General features: G+C 35.5%; 2 protein-coding genes across 12 annotated transcripts; both read right to left on the bottom strand.

The window, feature by feature from the left end:
• Nucleotides 1-212: 212 nt before the first annotated feature.
• LOC107922223 (RNA-binding protein 38) lies at nucleotides 213-6,691 on the bottom strand. 2 transcript variants are annotated; one of them, XM_016852136.2, is made up of 9 exons: nucleotides 5,644-6,691; nucleotides 5,258-5,402; nucleotides 4,550-4,673; nucleotides 3,081-3,117; nucleotides 2,751-2,988; nucleotides 2,260-2,364; nucleotides 2,074-2,172; nucleotides 1,463-1,548; nucleotides 213-566 (listed from the first exon to the last, which is right to left on the bottom strand). In XM_016852136.2, the coding sequence occupies exons 1-6, from the start codon at nucleotides 5,872-5,874 to the stop codon at nucleotides 2,273-2,275; spliced, it is 867 nt and encodes a 288-aa protein (XP_016707625.1). In that variant the 5' UTR covers nucleotides 5,875-6,691; the 3' UTR covers nucleotides 213-566; nucleotides 1,463-1,548; nucleotides 2,074-2,172; nucleotides 2,260-2,272. The 2 variants fall into 2 exon arrangements, with proteins under 2 accessions (XP_016707625.1, XP_016707626.1); XM_016852137.2 differs by lacking the exon at nucleotides 213-566 and having other exon boundaries at nucleotides 978-1,548; nucleotides 5,279-5,402; nucleotides 5,644-6,690.
• A 2,017-nt stretch (nucleotides 6,692-8,708) lies between these two features.
• Nucleotides 8,709-16,773, bottom strand: LOC107922257 (AT-rich interactive domain-containing protein 5). Of its 10 annotated transcripts, none has more exons than XM_016852191.2 (14): nucleotides 16,480-16,773; nucleotides 15,667-16,045; nucleotides 15,431-15,564; nucleotides 15,285-15,324; nucleotides 12,475-12,527; nucleotides 12,248-12,293; nucleotides 11,489-11,578; nucleotides 11,176-11,298; nucleotides 11,010-11,061; nucleotides 10,863-10,923; nucleotides 10,181-10,247; nucleotides 9,993-10,043; nucleotides 9,382-9,474; nucleotides 8,709-9,062 (listed from the first exon to the last, which is right to left on the bottom strand). In XM_016852191.2, the coding sequence occupies exons 2-14, from the start codon at nucleotides 16,024-16,026 to the stop codon at nucleotides 8,955-8,957; spliced, it is 1,278 nt and encodes a 425-aa protein (XP_016707680.1). In that variant the 5' UTR covers nucleotides 16,027-16,045; nucleotides 16,480-16,773; the 3' UTR covers nucleotides 8,709-8,954. The 10 variants fall into 10 exon arrangements, with proteins under 10 accessions (XP_016707680.1, XP_040943052.1, XP_016707679.1 ...); XM_041087118.1 differs by having other exon boundaries at nucleotides 9,993-10,040; XM_016852190.2 differs by having other exon boundaries at nucleotides 15,667-16,042.
• Nucleotides 16,774-21,987: the final 5,214 nt, after the last annotated feature.

The raw sequence follows: 21,987 nt of genomic DNA, 5'->3' as shown, positions 1-21,987 counted from the left end.
AATGTTGGTGAAAACAAAGCTTCCTTAAAGTTGCTACCCATACTTCTTACCCTTGGCTATAGAAGAGCATAATCCATGGAAGAGATTTATGCACCTAGTGACTTAATTGCCACATATGGACTGTCCTTGGAAAATGACATGGCTGAGAAAAAACGGTTAATAGGAAGGAATGGAATATAGGTGAAATGAGTAATGTCCACTTCAATCCAGGCTTAAATCATATTTGGTGAAATGGTATTGAGTTTTTCATCAACTGGTGAATACATATCATTAACTTTTGGGTACAACGAATCTAAGAATCATAGTATAATCAATTGGTAGTCCTTGGAATATGTCTGCTTGGACATCCTTTTGGAAACCTCAAGTTGCCTTCCAAAATCATTCTCTATGGAAAAAGAGAGAGAGAGAGAGAATGCAACATATTGATGACTCCAGACCATTTTGTCATCATTCGAATGCTGAAACTTATGACCATCTCTTCTCTACAGCTGTCTGGTTTGGCCGTATGGAGTGAGCGTTGGGCTCCAGAGGAACGAAGGAAAGCTTCAACAAGGGTCCAGCCAATCCTAGGGTCAAAACATTGTCCGGTCAGTCGAATGCTTGGTCTTCTTAGGGAGCTTTTGTGGGAATAGGCATTAAAATTTCTATACGCTCCTCCAACTTCAACAACCTCATTATCCTTCTGGAATGACAACCACACCAGTTTCCATTGCCAATACTTTAATACCACCCACTTATCTCTTATATCAAACATTTGACGGGATGCAGAAGCTATGTCTCAAATGAAGCCAACACCTCTTCCCATCAACAATTTCTGTTTTCATTTTTCCTACTGTTTACTCTTTATTTACTTCTAATTTATCTTACAGTTCGGTTAATGCATGCTAGGTAATATAAACAAGGATATTTATCTTGTATTATTACTATTATTATTTAAGTAATAGAGAGAAATAAATAAATAGAAAAAGAATACTTTGTACACAAGGAAATATCTTTCTTTTTTTTTTCTTTTTGAAGGTCACTTCAGTTGAAAGAAAATGCATCCGAGAGCTTCCTCCATGTTGTGAAATCAGGCTCTCATAATCATTCATGAAATGCAGACTACTACTGCTAATACTACTACTTCTACTAATATGCACAAAACTAGAACCAACCAACCGACCAACCGGCCAACCATGTCTGCAAACAAACGCAGGACTCCACCAGACAGACACCAGAGAGACTATCTATACACCCAAATGCTGGGACTACTACACTGACTTCTACACTATAAAAAGAATCATATGTTGATTCTAAACATGTATCTTCCTTTTACTTTTTTTACACCATTTTTATTCCTATGTGGTTGCTAGAAACCCTTTCCAGCATCCATCAATCCCATGACTGCTGGCCACCTGACCAGCTGTATGATAATAATGTTCTCTACAAATACCAGGTTAAAAACACCACCACCAAGGAATACCTTTCGGCTTCCTCCATATTGCTTCTCCACCAAATGGAGCGACTCGGACAACATTGACTTCTCTGGTGAGCATGACTACGTATGACCTGCACAAAGATAAAACACAGTAAGTCCTTTGCATTGCTCACCCCAAAACACACCCTTATAATTTTAACATTCCCATGCATTCAATCTCATGCGTGTCTCCTGAGAACACATGAATACTTCCGTTCCATTCTTCCATTCTACTCTCTTTGGTTCTTCAAATAATCATTATGATACTTCTATTAGTCATGATCTTGATATGAAACTCATTTCGTCAATTTCAGAACAAGCATATTTGAGTCATTTTGATAGAAAAACACATCATTACATCTGGACTAATATGTGATGATCTAGCATTACAAGCTCAAAGAGAACATATTTGAAAGAAATATGTAGAAAAGTACATAACCCTCTCAAAATGATATTCAAATAAACTGAATAATAAAGCCACACCAGAACTGATCCCTATAATGGGTGTGACTATATTATTTCATTTGTTTACTCTTCATTATCAGCTTTTTTGTTTTTTGGTTTTTGAACAGTACTGCAGGAAAGAAAATTGATGTATCAGTGGGATGAGAAAGTACCTGTAGAATGCAAAATAAATAACTTGCAAGGCTAGATCCGAAGCCCGCCACTCAAGTAGCAGTTCCGCTGCTCTTAGTCCTGCTGCAATCTAAGGATACCTGAATTAATGAAAAAAGGATACCAGTCACAGTTACTTCCACAGCATGACACCGAAGAACTTCGTGCCACAAGATGTGAATACTTACCTTGATCAACTCCTCACCCAGTTGTTTGGTCAGAACCACTACCTTGCATAAACTGAGGAGTAGTAACAATAAATTGTGGCTGTGTTGGAACAGATGCCGCTATACCTAATAAACAAACACACCAAGCTGATAAGGTCTTTGCATTGAAAAACTTAAAACAACTGGGCCTGCTTTAAGGTTCTCAGAGGTAACCTTCAAGTTTGATCAAAACATAAAGGACTGTGAAATTCATTCCTGATGGTGCATCAAATTCTCTAAGCTTAACCAAAGAGTCCATTCTCTATATAATTTTCAGTTCATAAATAATCATTAATGGATATTTTCTTAGAATGCCTAGCAAAATTAAATTAGATCAATGAAATATAAAGATGAGGATGTAGTAGTCAAGATATTGAAGAGGGTAGTAATCATTGGCATACAGAGTTAGCGGAAAAAAACAAAGCCAGTAATGTAAGCAAGCACAAAAAGAAGATTTTCATATTGATATTAACCTCCAGGATATGGTGTTTGGATTGTGGGCATTGGAGAAGTTGTGATTGCATTAGCAACGGCTCCACCAAACTGCACTATTTGATGGCTTGGCATTGCATATCCCTGTACAGCTGTATAACCATGTCCACTAGGAACAGTCTGACCCAATTGCCCATAAGGATAAATAACTGGATTAACTGCTCCAGGTACTCCATATATCTGAAGGTACTGCTGAGCCACATAGGGATTGTAAGCACCCTGTCCAGAGAAACAAGAATAAATCAGCATCAGGACACAAGCATTACTTGCTCCAATTTTTTCACAACATTGCACTTTGAAATGCCAATAACCTGAGGATAGACATATTCAGGTCCATATGTTGCATACCTGCACGGATAAACATATATCAAAGATCTCAAAACAGTCAGCACTAGTTAGGAGTTAGTCATTAAATTTTATACTGTAAATGAATTTAAGCAAGGGCATAAACACGATACTATGTATCACATCAGAACAACCAAGCTTTCCGAGTGAAATACCAGCGTGCTACTACCAAGGAGCCCATACCAAGACCCAAAAACTTGATCAGTAAAATCATAAGCCTAACTACTCAGCCCATGAGAATAATCACATCCCCCCTTCTCCCAACATTTCTTTTTCCCTTTGATCCTTATCAAATCACAATCATGATCTTGCCTGTTCAATAAACATTGAGCTCGGGCACATATCCTCTGCAACTACCACTTTTGCATTCCTGCAATTACCAATCACACCATGTCATATGACTGTACTTTAGACTATTTAATCCTGAATTCTAAGGTAAAGACTAAAAACTCCTTGGCCAATTTTGCATGCTGTGATCGGTTTGAACTGCAAGGAGAATAAATAAAAGAGGAGAAAGTAGCTGCAAAAGGAGATGTACCCAATTGAACTCTGATTAGCAAGCTTTCCGTAATGACCCAACCACACTGCTGGTTGATGAGGCATGTACAGCACACAACCATATGTATGCTAAGGCTAGAACCTATTCCTCATTAATAATGAAAGAATATATGTTTCTGTCCTACTGTTTATGCTTGTGTGGAAACGTCTCAATCCATACATTACAACATTTTAAATGAAGAAAAAGCTTAACACAAAGTAGCCTAGAGATCTACAATGGAGTTTACCGAGACAAAAAAAGCAAAAATACTTGATTATAAACTTTGTGTGCCATTCCTTTCAATTCCAAGCGGAAAATCCCAGGATATTATCACATTAGACTTTAGAGACACATAAAAAGGTGTCTGCCAAGCACTTATATCAAAGTCAATTGTAGGCTAAATCCCCAAAAAGAAACCTAATGCTCCATTTGGAAACATGAATTTAAAATTTTGGATTTGAAGTTTATTTACTATGTAAATGGTAATAACAAAATGCATGTATTATGGACAATTTAATCGGAATTCCATATAATATATATTTGACTGGTATAAAAACATGAATTTGTCAAATTCAAAAATATTTTAGTAATTTCAAATTTGCTACTAAATAGCAGCCCAAATCCATGGATTCGAGAAATAATTATGAATGTTACATTTCTAAATATTTTACTTCTCAATATACAATATTTTTGAAATCCAAATCGAAATTCTAAAATCTAAGTTCCCAAACACTATCTAAAATAAAATTTCTTAGGCACTTAATAAAAAAAACTTGATAAATTATAAGTACAAATGATAAATGCTAGAATTTGATGTTCAACCAAGCCAAGCTCAATTGAATCATGATTGGAGCAACCAAAATAGTTAGAAACCCTTGAATCAGAAGCATAACTCACCCATAAGAAGGGTACATCAATCCTTGTTGATAATTGTAAGGAAGTGGAGGCTGATAGCCAATACTTCCAACATAAGCCCCTCGTGGCACACCTCCAATATATGGAGAAGGTGGTCTCAAACGTCCTATTAGAAAGACAACAAGGGATAAATAATTAGCCTGATCACCGAGGTTAACAGAAATGGGCACATTCAGAACTAACTGAAAAAAAATTTGAAAAATTAGTTCAACTATAAGTATAATAGCATCAGCTTGAAAGAGTTGAATGGAAACAAAATGAAACCACCCTACAAATTGCTACTAGAAGCAGAGATTTGGGCAATATAAACAAGAAGAGACACTTTTGGCAAAGGAAGATAGTTTTAAATGAAAGGACATTTTCAACATCTGTGGTAAGAAGGCAAACAGAAACCAAATTCAAAACCTATGTTACTCGGACTCAGGTGTGAGTGTCCGATACAGATGTGTAGTGGACCTGGGTTTATGGATAGATTTTTTCTATGCTTTTTCATTTATTTAGAGGATTAGAATCTAGGAGGCCATATGCCTGTAACCATGTGTCAGACACAAATACTTCAAATCGAAGGAGAAACTGGGAAATCGAAGAAAAGGGAATAGCATTTTTTTTTTGGGTGCGCTGGAATAGCAGCAAATATTGGTACAGAAAATGTCACATGTTGAAAACGATAACGGTGTTAATCAGACTAACCGGACAGATTAGAGTTGATACCATAAGGAACAGGAGGTCGAGGACGGCCTAGAGAAGCCAAATTACAATTAGCACGCCTGCCATCAATAATTGGGGTCGGATCAGCACAGGCTCTCCTAGCAGACTCTGGATCCCGGAAAGTTACCTATACCCTCCATGCAAACCCAACAAGAAACCAAGTCACTCTAAAGTCAATAAAACCCCTTCAACTTACTACACATTGCTTCAGCATCAAAGCCTTGCTGCCACCCTTGATTTAGTACCAGTTTTATTTACACAATAACATGGACAGCCAAATGCAAAGTAGCATCTTATCGTCATCAAACAGCAGCAAAGACAAAGAAATCTTTAAAATTTTAATAAAATAAAAAAACATTTACACTCACAAAACCATATCCTTTTGAACGGCCGGTGTTCTTATCAGTGATGACCACGGCTTCCACGATTTCACCAAACTGCTCGAAATATCGGCGCATGGTTTCGCTTTGAGTTTCCCAAGCGAGTCCCCCAACAAAGACCTTGGTGTATGTGGTATCTCCAAAAGGGGAATTCATGTATTGGAAGCCAGAACTCGAACTCGACCCCGAGCTCGGACCCAGAATTTGCTGAAACGCCATGACCACAGATGACCCAATTCAAATCCAGGGATACTAAGGAAAGGATCCAAGATTGATTGAAGGTGATCGACAAATCAAGTAAGAATGAGGTTAACCCCAGAATAGAGAGACTAAAGATACAATTTTTTTCCTTAAAAGAATGATAAAACCCTAGAAAAACCCTAGAATTGGAAGGAAAGATAAATACGCAGAAGCGTATGGGATTTAAGGGAATAAAGGAGAAAAGGCAGAAAACCCTAGATGGGCCAAGAAGAGGGGTGAAGTGGAAAGTGGTGGGATTGGATGAAACATGCACTTTGGGGCTCTATACACAGAGACAGTGAGGAACACAGAAAAGCAAAGCAAAGAAAAGTGAAGGCTTGACAAAGTGAGGAACAGCTTACTATGTATGACAGGAAGAAAAAAAAAGGAAGGAAAAGAAGAATACAGGAGGTGGATGAGGATTGATTGATGTGTAGCAAACAGAGTGAAGAATCAAACTGTAATACCAGAATAAGAAGAAGATCAAAGACCCCTCAAGAAAACTCAGTAAGGTGAAGGGAAATAATAAGAAATTAACTCAGTTCATTGTTGTTGAGAGATGGAGGAGGAAGAAATAGAAGAGTGGTCATCATCATCAAGGAAGAGCAATAAAGGGGAGAAAGAAAGAAAGAAAAAAAGGAGGAAGAAAAGGAGGAAAGGGAAGAGAGGAGAGGCTTTAGTAGTTCTGAAACAAAGCAATGGCAATTAGCAAAGACAGCTTGGTTGAGGTGGGGACTCGGGACCTACTACCCCCTATTTCAATGGCTAATCCAGTTTCCTCTCTCTCTCTCTCTCTCCTCTTGTCACTGATCTCGGTCTTCTTTTCACTCTACTAACTCCAAAATAAATCAAATGGGATTAATTTTTTAAACATAAAAAATTAATATTTATTTTTCATTCATAAAATTCCAACATTTTTATTAAATAAACTCCATTCAACTCACGATAATTAAACAGACAATTCTTGCACTACTGCTACTGATTTTGTCTGACTTGAAATTCACTCTTCTTCAACCACACTCACTCGCAGTAACAAATGGGGGAATAAGAAGTCTCCTGGCTTTCCAATTCTCTACTTAGAATCCCATTTTAATTGGTAATTTATGCAGCTTTTTTGTTTTTTTAATAATATTAATTTACCGAGTGTTCATACATAAATAAGTGGTGAGATGGACAATTTAGTTCCTGAATAGTATACATGTATTGTAGTGTACATATATATATTATTAATAAAGAGTTGGGTTGGGGTGGAAATGGATAAAGCTGAAGGAGCTGTCTAAGTAAAGTCAGTAAATTGAAAGGGACCCTCAGAAAAAAGGATGATGCTGCTTGCGACAATTATGCGTTATTGTTTTTCTTTCATTGAACCTGGTAGGTATATATTTTTTGCAAATAAAACCTTAATAATGTATTGTTAAAAAAAAAAAACCCAAACATTGTGACCCAATCATCTCCTCTAAGACCCCGAGAATACAGATTGACTTTAAACAAAAATAGTCAAACAAACCCGCGATCAAGTGCTTGGATTAGAGATGCTATGAGCACACCAGGAAATAAATATAAAAAGAGGGGAGGGGGGAAGAACAGTGCATAAAGATGTTAATAATGATGCAAAAGAAGAAACGAGAAGAAGAGGAAGAAGAAGAGAGGATAATCGTTTTGTAGGTGAAAGAAACCAAGAATCAACAAAATCATCGGCATGAAAAAACATAGTACTAATAATAATAATCATAATATTTTATAAGAATGATGTGTGGGGACACAGTGGCCATAACATGTGCTGGCTGCCTGGCCTAGCATAAACCGAGACTAGGATATCATATCTGTCAGGTTATATTCTTAATTTTCTGACAACATTCTTAAACAGGAAAGTTTGTCTTTTTTGGCTTCTTAATTCTTGATGGGTGTATCTTTCAATGGAGAAAGAGCTACATGCTACTCTAAATTCTGCAGTCATCTCCCAGATATACTCAATTTACTGTCACAAACACAATACAACAGTCAGCATGTTGAGACTTTCAATTGTGTATGCTACATTCATCATTCATCAGGAGCAGTCAATAGGCGGTCCTGAAGCTGCCAAGTCAAGTGTCATTCACATCGCACTTCTGCTATATTCGGGTTACACTTACTACATACATGATGATGATGATGATATGATGATGATACATTTATAAATGCTAGCCACCCACCCTAACTCCTCCATTTCTATCATCACACTGACAGTGACTGATATATACTGTTGAGTTGGGAAAAATATATTATTAACAGAAAATATGGCGAATGTTGTAGGTCCAACCCGAACATTAAGGCATTTTACTCCAAATTAACAACGATTAATCAATTTTGATTTGACTCCAGTTAAAGGAAGAGTTGGTACTCAATCTGTATAACTGATAACCAAACAAAACGAATTAATGAAGTAAATATTATATAGTTAACATACTTCCAGAAAACAGCAGAGCTTATGTTTGATTGGTTGATTTTCAAGTGATAAATATCCAGTTGCTATTAGTGTATGATAACAAAATCAGAAAAGCCTCAGTACCGTTAATCCTAATGTAGTTAATTAATATTAAAAGGTAACTTTTGTGCTTCAATTTTAATCATAATATCGTTAATTACTTCTTTCAACTAGAATGTTGAGATGGTTTAAACGGGAGAAAAAAGTCACGTCAGTATTTCAGCCAACTAATTAATGACACTTTTAAAGTAGAAACCCCAAATGATTCCAAAATAAAATATAAGGACTAAATCCCAAATTTGAATTAGTAAAGGGACCAAAATCATAAATTGACCAAACTAAACCATTGTTTGCACAAGTCTTTAACTTGCATTAATTTACCAAATCTCCGCTCTCCTTTTATCATTTGATTTTGAGGAGATTTTTAACTTCCCTTTTTTCCCTTCACAAAGGGCTTTTCAACTAGTTCAGCGTTGAATAAAATCAAGCACAAGGAAAATTACAACTAATCCAACAATACCAGAGTTTACTCCTAATTACATTAATCCTACAATGACTGTGGCCAACCAATCTAAACTAAACAACACGATGAGGTTCAAGCTGCTGATCCCTGCTCAAAAGGGACACGAACAAGGAGTCGACCATGCAAGCTCACAACAGCAGTTGTCAGAAGCGGATCAATTCTCGATGGTAAGTTCACTACCTGTACAAACCACACCAAATTAAGGTCAGGATCAGCTCACGAGGTATCTTTCTTTTGCTCCAATTTTATTTTCTGCTTTTTTTCCCTCTTGGTTTCCATGACAAAAACCCGCCCTATTAAAGCAGCAGGCTTCTTCCTAAAACATTTTCATCTCGAATACAACAATAAACTTGGAAGAAACTGAACAAAATTAAGAATATCGATGCCCATCAAAGATAGGGTTAATTCCTCCTATATTCTCACCTATGTTCTCAAGCATAGTCTAGAGATGCTATTATAAGCTTTTTTATTTCCTCGTCTTAGAAATTAAAAGAAATACCTTCTTAAAGGGCGTGATACCCCAAGGATTGTCAACTTGCTCTGGTTGGCCAGTGATAACCACACGTCCAGCGGGATCTGATTGAACTCGTACCTAGATCCACCAAAAAGCAAGTCCAGTCTTACAACCAAGGGAACTCATAGAGACTAAAGAACGGAGGAAATATGAAACACCAAACATATTTTCCAATCACAAACGTGTGAAAATCATAGTAACAAAATTAAAAAGAACTGAAGACTTTCAGTTCGAAAGCAGAAAAGCAGCTGAAATTTTGTTGAGAAGGGGCCAATGTACCCCACAAATAACTAACTACTAAATTCTTACTGCTCCCCATAGCTTAGGAAGAAAATAGAAAATCCAAGATATTTTAAGAAATCACTCAAACAATCTACAAAACTAGGAACTAATAAGACATCTTAGTAGACCGACCCTTTATTGATACTGGGATCAGTAAATTACTAGAAAATACAACACATGAATTTTTTGCATGCTTATCGATGTGATCAACTGCAAATACAAAAGAGTACAGGTTGCAATGCCCTACTGTCAAGGATCATACCAATTGTTTACTAATTTGCATATTTGAAAAGGATTTCGGGACAACTGCATACCTCCTCACGCAGAAGCCCAGGGACCAGAGCATATACCTCAAAGCAATCCTGCTGTGCATTTTAAGGCCAGTGAAACTACTTAGAACTCAAAACCCAAACAAGCTACTCTGCAACTGATTATAATTTGCACCAGTTTTGAATAGCTTTTTATCTGCCTGTGCATCAGGTAGGAAACAAGGGATACTTACAGTTTCACGGACATTGATCTTCACCCAATCAGCAGGGGTTCCAACATCAACAATTTCAGTGATCAGTCTACATCAAGAAAATTTGCATCAATCAAGAAATAGAATAAAACAATACATCAACAATATTTGCATCAATCAGAAAATAGATAAAACAACAATCAGATTTGTCTATGCAAGTTTAAGATTTCTTAACTTCTTCCTGAGCCCAACATCCCTCAACTTTCCCTTTTCTAGCAGGATGATGGGATAGGGATAATGCTGACTATGGCCTTACAGGATGTATTAAACATTAAAGCATTAAATAAGCCCACTATGACAGGGTTCTTAAACCTTCTACAGATTAGGGAGAAAAGGACTAGTGCTTAAAGTTACATTGAACATTTACATTAGGAGCATGCCACTGTTGACAAACGCTTTGCACAGGCTCATTTATTTCAAGTAAGGTGTTCCTAGCAGCAACAGGTGCAATAAGAATATGGTTCTTTGAATTGATTCAATTATGCATGCAGTAAATCATTCATATATTTCCTTTTTTGATGGAAGAATCATACATAAATTAATTGAGCAAAAGCTCGTCTGCATCTTAATTTGAACTTCAGATTACGTAGAATGTAAATGAAGATGGATGAAATAAAACCCTATGTAAAAGTAATGCACAGCTAAGAGATTAGCATATATTAACTGCTTATCATGTGCAGATTTATCAAGCTCTGCGCTTATTGGCATCTTCTGCTTCTGCAAACCTGGAAAAGAAACCAAAAACAATATGAAAATTCATGGTAATAACGGCAGAAATTTGCGAGAGAGACATCTACATGTGGCAGCATACCAATACTTTTGAGATGTCTTTCACGTTTCGGAGCAGAACCCATGATTTTCTCCTGTACAGAGGAATTGTTGTTTTCAGAATCTTGCATAAAAGATATGCTCCAAAAACAGAAATACATTAATATAGAAAATTAGAGATGATAAAAAGGTTTAAATATTCAACAGACCTTCACAATGGGCTCGGTAATCTCACCATATCCAACAGAACGTTGAGCATGCCAACCCTGCATTGCACGAGCTGCAGCATCCCTGCGTGCCCTACCTGACCCCAAGGCTAGGAAACCACTTGACTGCACAGACACTCAGAGATCATTAGAAAAGGAATGCTTTAGCACAAATAGTGAGAGGAAACAAATGATTAGTATAAGCATCCAAAGGTCATTAGTTGTACAAAATTCATCTAGTTCACATCAGCATATGGAATGGAAGATGGAAATTCAAGAATCACACTGTTGTATAATATGAAGAAACAAAATCTACCTCCTTTTCACCACTTGCATGAGGGAGTGAAGAAGCAGGAAGTTGAATCTCACCATTCTCTCTCTTATACTTTTCATATTCTAACAGTGCCTGCTCAACCATAAAATAATCAGGAAATAGGAACCACAGCCTGAAATCATACAAGTATTGTTACCCAAAAAAATGAGTAAATCAATAAACTTTCCTTCATATTTATTTACTTATTTATGAGCTGACAGGAAAAAGACTTGTTACCCTATCAAGCGGTTAAACAGATCATGAGATATATTGGCACTGCTATCATTTTCCCCAAATGTATATTATTTAGTTTGGTTTGGATAAGCATGCCTTTGAAAGCTTTCACTATGATTCTGATTATATCAACTAAAATCTATGCTAGTTTCATTGAGTGGTTTAATGTTGTGCTCAAAACAACCCCCAAAATCATTCCCAGAACTTGAAGAATGTGATATGTGCCATGCATCATTTATGTTTCATGCAAGCCAAAACAGGGTGCAAAAAGAAAAGGCATGGGCATTGCTATTTGTTCTCTTTCTTCTTTTTTTTTTGTTTTTTTTTTTGCTTTTTAAAGTTTAAATCTAATTAAATGTATCAAATAATTGTCTTGGAAGAAAAATAAGGCCGGTCTATATGACTTAGAGGTCACAATTCTAAGGCATGGAAACAGCCTCTCCTCATTGCAAGGGTAAAGTTACATGCACTATGCCCACACTCCATATAATGAGGTAGCTAGCTAATTGTCCTAGCTAAAGAACATACCTTCTCGTAAAATATGCGGAATGTCCAAGAGACAGTTGTGCAGGTCCTGGGAGAATGAATGAGAAACCAAAGTCAATCAAGAGAATAATATATGATTTCATAAAAACTATGTCCATATAAAGTACTGTATTGAGGTCAAATGCAACCTAAATCCATAGAGATAGAGACATAACTTTACACCAAAAAGCACATGGAAAGAAAAAAGAACCATCTATATTTCTACTTACTTTGGGGGGTGGAAAGATTCTCCCACTTGCCGCCATAACTTTGATGCAGTAACCTATAAGCATCCATCATTTAAAAGTAAATATATATATATTGATGGTGTAAAAGAAGGTGATTTCCAATTTGGACACATAAGAGAACTCCCAACACAAACATTCTGAATTCAACAACATGAAAATCCAACTTCATCTTCGGCCAACCTTTAAATATTCAAAATTAAGCCTCATGGATCACAACTCAAAGTTTAGAGCAAAACATATAATAACCAGGTTAAATTGTTAAAAAAGAAATCAGGACATGAAGAATTTTTTTGCCAAAAGGTAATCCTAAAGGATATAAAACTATTATTTACGGAAAACAGGACTGGGAGAGTAAAGAGCTGTTCAGTTCTGAACAAATTGTGGATACCATATCATACACAATCACTCCCTAAAACTCAAATTGTCTCTATGTTTGACTCGGCATGTATATAAAGAAAAAAATTGAAACGCTTTTTACATCATAGGATTAAAGCTTTTTAGTCATATTGTTCAATGGCCTTTTGAAAGTTTTAAGAAAATACAAAAAAGTTAATATGGAAAATCAAGAAAAGAAAAAGCTTAGGTGCTACAAGAAACAAAGGAGGACAAGGGAAAGAGGCTGGTCAATCGCATACCTATTATCATATGCAATATTTTCTCTAATCAACCTTCTGTAGACTTAAAATATGCTTATGTGCCAACCCATTTAAAGATACAAGGTTAAAGTTCAAGACCGGATACAACTTGATTTAGTTTATAAATAGACACTGAAGTTTCTAAGAATGTTTGCAGATCATGCACTCTATAATCCAACTCTAAATGGAATAATCTACAGCTATGATACCCTGCAAGCACGCTCAAACTTATCCACCTTCAAACGCGTGCCTCTTGCATTATATTCATGGACCTATTTAGGCAATAATTATTAATACCTCTCTAGAAGTCAATTTAAGTATATCACTAAATGCTTGCCCACGAACGACAGAATCGCTTTATAAAGAATCATAATTAAAGGAGATCCAACTCTAATACTTTTTAAAGCACCAAACTTGGTAAATTAGCAGGCAAACTAAACCTCTTGGCCAATGGCAAGATACTGGTATTGTATGGAGTCAAAGCTTGGGTTCAATCTCAAGCATCCCTACCCCATCCCCAATTATCAAGTGTATCAAAATAAAAATAAAAATGAAAATAACTAAGTAAAACCCCAATATTATACCGCTAAATAAAAGGTTGTGATTAAGGCCCCACAAAACCAAGGTGTAGAAGAAGAGAACCGAGAACACTAATATGTTACTACATTTTTAAGATAAAGCCTATATATAAAAACATGGATATGACAAATAAGATACAGCAACTATGATAACCTTTTAGAAATGAGGATACGGTAAATAAAAACTCTAGGCTAGTGGCAAGATACTTGTGTTGTATGGCTCAGAACTTGGATTAACATAGCATCTGTACCCCCATCCCCCAATAATCAAGTGTATCAAAATAAAATCAAAACAGTAAACCCCAAAAAAAATACCACTAAATAAAAAGTTGTGATCCACAAAATCAAGGTTTAGAAGAAGTGAACCGAGAATACTCATATGATAAGACATTTTTAAGTTAAAGCTTATATATCAGAACATGGGTGTGACAGATAGGATACAGCAACTATGGTCATTTTTATAAAAATGAGGATACAGCAATAAGAAAACATAAATGTAATATTTTTTCCAATAACCATTTCCTTTTTTCTCCCCTTACCATCAACCATAATAAGAAAAAGATGACTAAATCTCACACTTCGCCTCACCAAATAATTAAAACAGAAAGAGTGTTGCTTCTTATTCCCTAGTCCTATTCATGGATTCATGTCATTACTTTTCAAACCTTGATTTCTGACATATTTCATAGACAAAGAAAATCTCATATGTTGAAAAGTAAGATTTATATTTTTTGAGGGTATCACCTAATTTAACTATATCTATATTTCAATTCTTATTTCCTCCTTAATTCAATAACAACTATTAAAAGATGCCAAAGGTTTTTCAGGTAATATCCATTTTCCCAGAGAAAAGATATTAGACATCTCAACACAATGGCATCTCAATACAACCAAGAATACAGGAAAAAGGGCAATTTTCTTGCAAGTGTTATATGGAATCTTGTTTGATAGACTTTGAAGTCAGATCGTACAGAATTTATTTGTACATATAGGTAAAAAATGTGAGTTCATCAACTTTGTGCCCAAAACAGAAGCAGTTATGTGATGGCATAATGGCAACTCTAGAAATAGTGTTAACAAGCGTGTCATTGCCATGTTGATTGGCATTTCCAACTTTGGATACTTCACACAAATTCTTCTTCATTCGTGGTAGAGAGAGAGAGAAAGAGAGAGAAACCCAACGAATTAACTACCGAAGTTAGAAGATACAGTTTTCTATTAGTGCATCTTTAATAACGAAAATAACCAAATTAACGCCTAGCCAGAATTTAATCTTATTTACCTTCCTAAACAAGAAACAGATCCAAACCACTTTACACGTAGATAAAATCCGGTTGTTTGTAACCTTTTACTTGTTGACACCTAAAGCTGTTAGCTTGGATAATGTATTAGATAAGAATGTTGAAATTCCAAAACAGCAAAATAAATGCATCATTATAAGCATTAATAAAACCAGACTGAACGTCACCTCTGATTTGTCAATGATTGCTACGTGAGTTAAACAAGAATATAGGATGATTTAAGGGTTCAGAGAAAAGGTTAAAAACATCAATTAAAGATTCCAGATATGCAAGCATACCACTTCGTAGCCACCCAATTTAATAACTGCTCTCCACAACCTACATTGGATGCGAACATGCACCAAGAGAAAAGCAGAAATTAGACTCTGAGAAAAAGCAGACTAATAACCTAGAAATCCCAGAAGAATGATCAGTGCAAACTCACTTAAGGCAGTTTAGCGGTTCTCCATAAAATTTAGGGGGCTTGAATTCCAATGACCTATCCTTATAGAAACTTTCCAGCTCCTTCATGAATGCTGCTCGCTCCTCTGGTGTTCCAGCTTCATCAGCCTCCCCCATCTATAAGCCAAACAAGTCAAAGTGAGTTAGAAATAGGATAAACAGAACTATTGACACTTCATTTGTTAATGTCAGAACTTATAGGACATTTCTTTTATGTACCTCAGGATCAAGCAACCAACTCTTTGATTTCTCCACCTTCTCAGGTCCAGATTCAGGCGCAAGAGAGCGAAGGGGAGTAGCATCTCCATTGACTTTCTGCTCCAATGGTTCAGCAGGAGGAGCATCAGAAGGATCGGTATTAGCACCATTGGAAGATATGTTATCAGGTTTAACGGGCATAGGAGGATTATCAGTCATGTTAACATCAGTGGGCAAGGTTGAAGTTGTATCAGCAATTGTTTCATTGGCATTTTGATCCTTAGTGGGGGGTGAGGACTGTTGCTCTTGGACAGCAGTATCAACAAGGTTAACTTGGGAAGCCTCAGGCAGCTGCTGTTCCAACATTTCGGTATCTTCCATCTTGCTTGTACAGATTCTGCTGTCCACATCAACAGTTGAATTAGTGATTTTTTAAAGGAAAAAAAAGATGAAAAACAAAACCCTAAGTCCTACTTGTTTTTCAAAACCATATATATATATATATATAACAAGAAAAATATGAAAAACAAAAAACTAAGCGTCAAAAGAAATGAAAGAGAGCAAAATTAGAGTGCCCTAAAACCTAATAATTTAAAGATAGTTGAAAAAAAAGAGTAAAAAGTGATGGTGGAAGAAGAAACTAGCCTAGAGCGGCGAAGGAAGGGGAGAGAGGGGAGAAGAGAGAAATGCAGTTAGGGCTTTGAGAGAGAATGCGAATGCCAAAGAATTGCAATAGCAATAAATAGGGAGAGCAGCAACAGCATCCGAGTGGCATTAACATAGAAAGTATCGTTCATGGCAGGGAACTTACAAAATTCGACGGTTACACCTTACCTGCTCTGCCTGGGCTGGGATTGTTGATTTCTGATTGGGATTTTTTCGGCTCTGCCAACTTAGCTACCAAATAAGAACTCTCCTTCCTTTTTTAGCGTCGTTGCTTTCGGCTCGGCTTGGATTTGCTTGGCTTGGCTGCTGAGGTCTTGTTCCTTCTTTAGCATAATAATAAATGAAAAAAAAAACCGAGTGAGTGAATGGTGTATTGCCGTATTGGGGTGTTTCTCTCTCTCTTTTTTCCCCCAAGCGGTGTGGTGATGAGTTGAAACCAAACAGAAGCGTCTGCAGGCCTTGAACCTACGAGCGAAGTGCTGTAGGGCTGTTTTAATTCCCCAATAGCAAACAGGCCTGGCCTTCTTTCAACTTTAATTCCCACTACTCTCCAGGTCCATTTTAGCCCAGTTTCTACATCTCCCATTTCGGTGGTTTTTATACTTCTTTTCTTAAGACCAAATCCAACAACATAACCCAAAAATTAATTGAAAAGCCCATCTACCCTTTGTGCATTAATGAAAATTTATTTGGATATATGGTTGGATTTCCTCATTTATGCTATTATTAAGAGTTTAATTAAGTTAGCGTGACTTATTAATCGAGTCTTAAATCAATTGTAAAATTATCAAAAAAAATTTTATAAATCAACAATTGTTATTTTTATAAATAAAAAATATCCCATCATATTAATATTGTCAAATCAACACTTACAGCATAAAATCATAAAGTCATGACATCTATGCAATCTTGACAAACACCTATGCACCCTTCATAACCATAAAACTACAAACACAAGACACTTGTACTAATAAAGCACTACTAACAATATTCTAGTTAAATACAAAAGAGAAAACTAATATAGTTCTCTAATACTTGACCAAAATTTAATTAGAAAAAAGCTTTATAAGGTGTTGGAAGACCATCTTTATTCAAGATGCCGGGAAAGTTACTGCTCGTTCCATGTCTTGTTATAACGAAATTGTTTCTCTATTTTAACCTACAAATTTGAGCTTTGAATAGGTTTCATTTGTATTGAGTTCAGTCCACCTTAATGTTGCATATTTGACAAAACACGAAGCATGATTTGACTAGGGTTTTAAAGACTCCCAGTTGAATTGCTTGAGGTGATTGGATAAGTACTGAATAACTAAATAAAATAGATAGATCTTTCTCTTCGTCTCAGGTCGATGGATTTTCTCAACTAGAGGATCCCCTATATGGATAATATATGGATAGTACACATTCTAGTTGACTGAGCCTAATTCTATTATAATTGTTTTGTTCCGAAGCAAAGATATCTACGAGGCAGTTCACCTATTTTTAGATATTCACAACCAAAAAGTACTGGATTCTCTTTTAGATAAGTCCTAAAAGGAGAAGGAAAGCTGGAATACCACCAAGCGTCTATTATTGAATTCACCCGACCCGATAGTACCCATTTTTGGAACGTCCAATGCTAAAGTCACGGAATGGGTAAGTCGTCAATCCCTAAATTGGATTAAGTCTTATTATCTCTTGAGAGAGTTTTGGTGTTGTTAGAAGATTGATTAATAAAGACTTTTAGTTAATAAATACTCAGAATAATTACAACTTTTAAATAGAAGTTTAAAGCCTATCAAAACATTGTTGATTAACCACTTGAATAGGCCTATAAATAGGTTGCTTGTAGTGTCACTTATAGAGCGATTTTTAGACTGTCTTTGTTGACAACTTTGTTATGTTCTTGTAACATCCATCACTCGGCATGGTCGTCGAACGCAGCTACAGGATGCTACCATAGTAACCAGAGAAAATCATATTCAAATTGCAATAATTAATGCAATCAAACATCAATTTATTTCATAATTCCATCCACAAAATGATTTACAATAAAAATGAGGCACATTTGAGCTTATGAAAGCTCCTAAGTCAACCCAAGCATGATTAAGGACCAAATTGTAAACTTTTCAAAATTTAGAAACATGTATCGATACCAATAATAGGTACCGATATCATTTTGGTATTCTGCCATTTTAGAAAACAAAACATTTAAGGAAGTACTGATACTTATTATCAAGGTACTTTCTAAAAATTTTGCAAAGATGACCTCTTTAAAATCAATTTATGCCAAAACTTAACTTAAACTCAATAATTCTTATATGCACACCACAAGCCCTGTAAATGTTGGAGTTTGAATCGAATTAAACAACAAAGAATTGGTTTAAACAAAAATGAATCGATTCAAACAGAAACATAATTGATTTAAATAGAAAGACAATCAATTCAAATAGCAGAACTTTTGGAGCTTAATCATACCAAATATTATCTCCTAAACATCCAACCAATCATGAAACTATGCCATATAAAAGCTTCCATATACTACCGGAAACCATAACATTATATTTCAAACACATCCAAATGGTTACACTTCACAATCATTATTGTACCAATAATATATTCCAACACTCTAGTATATCCATACCAAAATAACCATTATGATCACTTAACACCACCTAAACATATCAATATTGAACATTATATGAAATCCAAAATACTAATTATTCGAATACCATGCCATCTCACCATTTCAAAGTATTACTATCCATCATACCATTTTAGTACCAAGATGTTATTCAAGCTCATTAATTATAGCATGATCATGATACCAAACACACATTCAATACATCATTTACATCCAACTAAAATAAACATCACATATAATGACCAAATGAACATTTATATCCACAACCACACCTATGTACATGCCACATATACCGAGGCCAAAATGAATAAAAGTCTACTGAATCGTAAAACGAGTAGTGTGGGTTCTGGTGTGATCTGATCCATCTGAGAAGAAAAGGTAACAACGTAAGCATACTAATGCTTAGTAAATTCTTACGGAAATTAACTTAATTTACCTTGGCATTAAACAATATAAGCCATTGAAATTTCAATGATACAAAGTATGGAATTACTCTTGGCATCCTTTTGCAAATTTCACACGACAATTAAAATGGTTTGTTCAGCATCAATGCATAAATATGTAATTTATTTCATAAATCTTTGCACTATTATACTATTGTATATTATATAAAGCATGCTCATCCTGTAACTTTACAAATGAAAAACTCATTCATTATTTCTGATTAATTCTCTTTTTATTTAATTAACATTTTCGCCTAGAGAACAATAGTAAAGTAACCTCGGATACGAGGGACTTAACTTACTCATATGAGCTTGGAAATATATTACTCACATGAGTTATAAATCAGAATTTTGAAATTTACACGATGCTACTCACGCGAACTGTGGAGAATCCGCAACACATGCAGGATCTCAACCATCGGTAAAGACATCCAAACTGGTACATGTTACCTTTAAAACCCTAATGGTATGCCATTTGTATCCTAATCGTTTACTAAGCTTGTCACACTTGGTTTATCTTGAAACTCAGAAATTTGGAACAAGTTAAGGATTAAATTAAAAGAAACCGTAAATTGGCGGTCATTATTGAAAAATCAGGAAAAAATAGTAATTGAAATTGGCAAAGATTGAGAACCAAGTCTGGTTCGATTGGATTAGAACCAGCTGGTCTCTTACTAGGAGACATAATGATTTTAAATGGATGGCCCCTAAACGGTTGAAGACCGTGAGATGAGGGCTATAAATAGTCGAGAGGTGACTTTCAGGAGAAGATTCATCTCAATTCTATTTCATTTTCTTCTTTTTATTCATATTCTTTGTTGCTCTGAAATTGGGATGATCATTGGAAGCTTTGCATAGAGTAATGATCATAAGGTTTAAATTGGAAAAATAGAGAATACAGTAAGCTGGTAAGGTTCCGAATCCTTTAGTAAACATAAGATTTAGAAAACAAAGTTAAGGGCTTTCGAAAACCATTTTTAGGATTTTGCATATTTCTAGAAAACTAAGTTTAAACAGGGAATTTCTAAGTTTAACTCATAATTTTGAGCTACCATGCTTGGCTGCCATGAGAATGGAAGCTCCAACATCTAGGGAAGCTAAGCGGATAAGACGGAGAAGCATCAGGTGAGTTTCTGCACTCAACCCCTGAAATGTTAAGTATGTTGAAGGTCTACATGGGTCTATGAGTATCCGCCATGGTAATTCAATAAGCATTAATTAGCTATAAATCTATGGTATTGCATCTATGAAATGCATCTAAGGGAAACATTATCGGGTTTAGGAGAAGTTAGAAAGGGAAAATGAAAAAGCAGTGATTTTGTTAGATATTGCCATACGGTGTTGCTGTGTACCCATGATGAGCAAAGCTCCGGGCCTTACGAAGAAGACACTATAATGTTTGAGCATTAAGGTATAGGATGGTGTAATGGAGGAATGGATAGAATGAAATAAGAAGAGTAAAGATCATGGCTAGGCCATGGGACCGATCAGAGGCTATACGCTTGAAATGAGTAAGACCATAGCTGAAAGATGCTATGACATCATGACAAGGATGAGTAAGACCATAGCTAAAAGATGCTATAGCATCGTGATATAAATTAGTAAGACCATGGCTGAAAGATGATATGACATCATGGTAAACAGAACTAAAACCATAGTTAAAAGACGCCTTGGCATCCTTGATAGTCCATCGAGATAGAAAACACGGGGTTAAATTGTGTAAGACCATAGCTGAAAGACGTTATGACATCATAGATCTAGGCAAGAAAATTAAATATCCATGGTTTTAAAGCTATCTTTTGAATAAAAATGGTGAATCTCATAATAAAAAGTGAAGAGATGTTTTTAAAATGATTTTCAATATATTTTGATGAGATTAAGAAGTTCACAAATTCAATTTAACAAAATCTTTAAGTAATTGCATGAATTAAATGGTTTTTCACTTGAGAGTAAGGATGAACGGTGGTTTTCTAGGAAAAGTAGTGCCTAGTAAAATTGAGCTGAATTATTGGTCTAAATTTTAATTAGGCATAAGTTAGGGGGTTAAGAGGTAGAAATTAAGGATTTAATTAAGTTAAAAAGAAGAAATTAAGCGAAATAGATTGTACGAAATAAGTTGAATAAGTATGTGTGAGTGGAGAGCTATTGTAGGAACACAAAGAGAGTTAACCTAGATTTTTTTAAATGCTTAGTAATCTATGCATTTTTGTGTGAAACTGAAAACATTGGTGAAGTTTCAACAAATCAAGATAAAGGCAAGCGGGAAAGTTGTCTAGTTCGACAAGCCGTGGTGAGCCACAAGTGAGTGCATTTGTATATTGTGTTTTAGCATGAATTGTGGGTCTTGGAGAGTCAAAGTGAGGCCTGTAAACCCCCACTTATGTTATGCGAACCTTGATTTTTTTCTTGATGCAGACTCTTGCAATTTTGTTCGAGTATTGGGTATGCATGTTGTGTTAGAATATGCCCAAAGACCATCATGAGATTATTGCAATCACATACTCATTTTACCTTGTTTATTAATATAAGGCATTGCCATTATTATTTCAATTTCTTTTTCTATGTATATAAATAAACTAATTTGTAATAAAGTCCTTAATCAAGTATTAT

The sequence above is a fragment of the Gossypium hirsutum genome, chromosome D01, assembly GCF_007990345.1.
Source record: "Gossypium hirsutum isolate 1008001.06 chromosome D01, Gossypium_hirsutum_v2.1, whole genome shotgun sequence".
Taxonomy (NCBI): Eukaryota; Viridiplantae; Streptophyta; class Magnoliopsida; order Malvales; family Malvaceae; genus Gossypium; species Gossypium hirsutum.
This window is presented reverse-complemented; position numbering and strand designations above follow the sequence as displayed.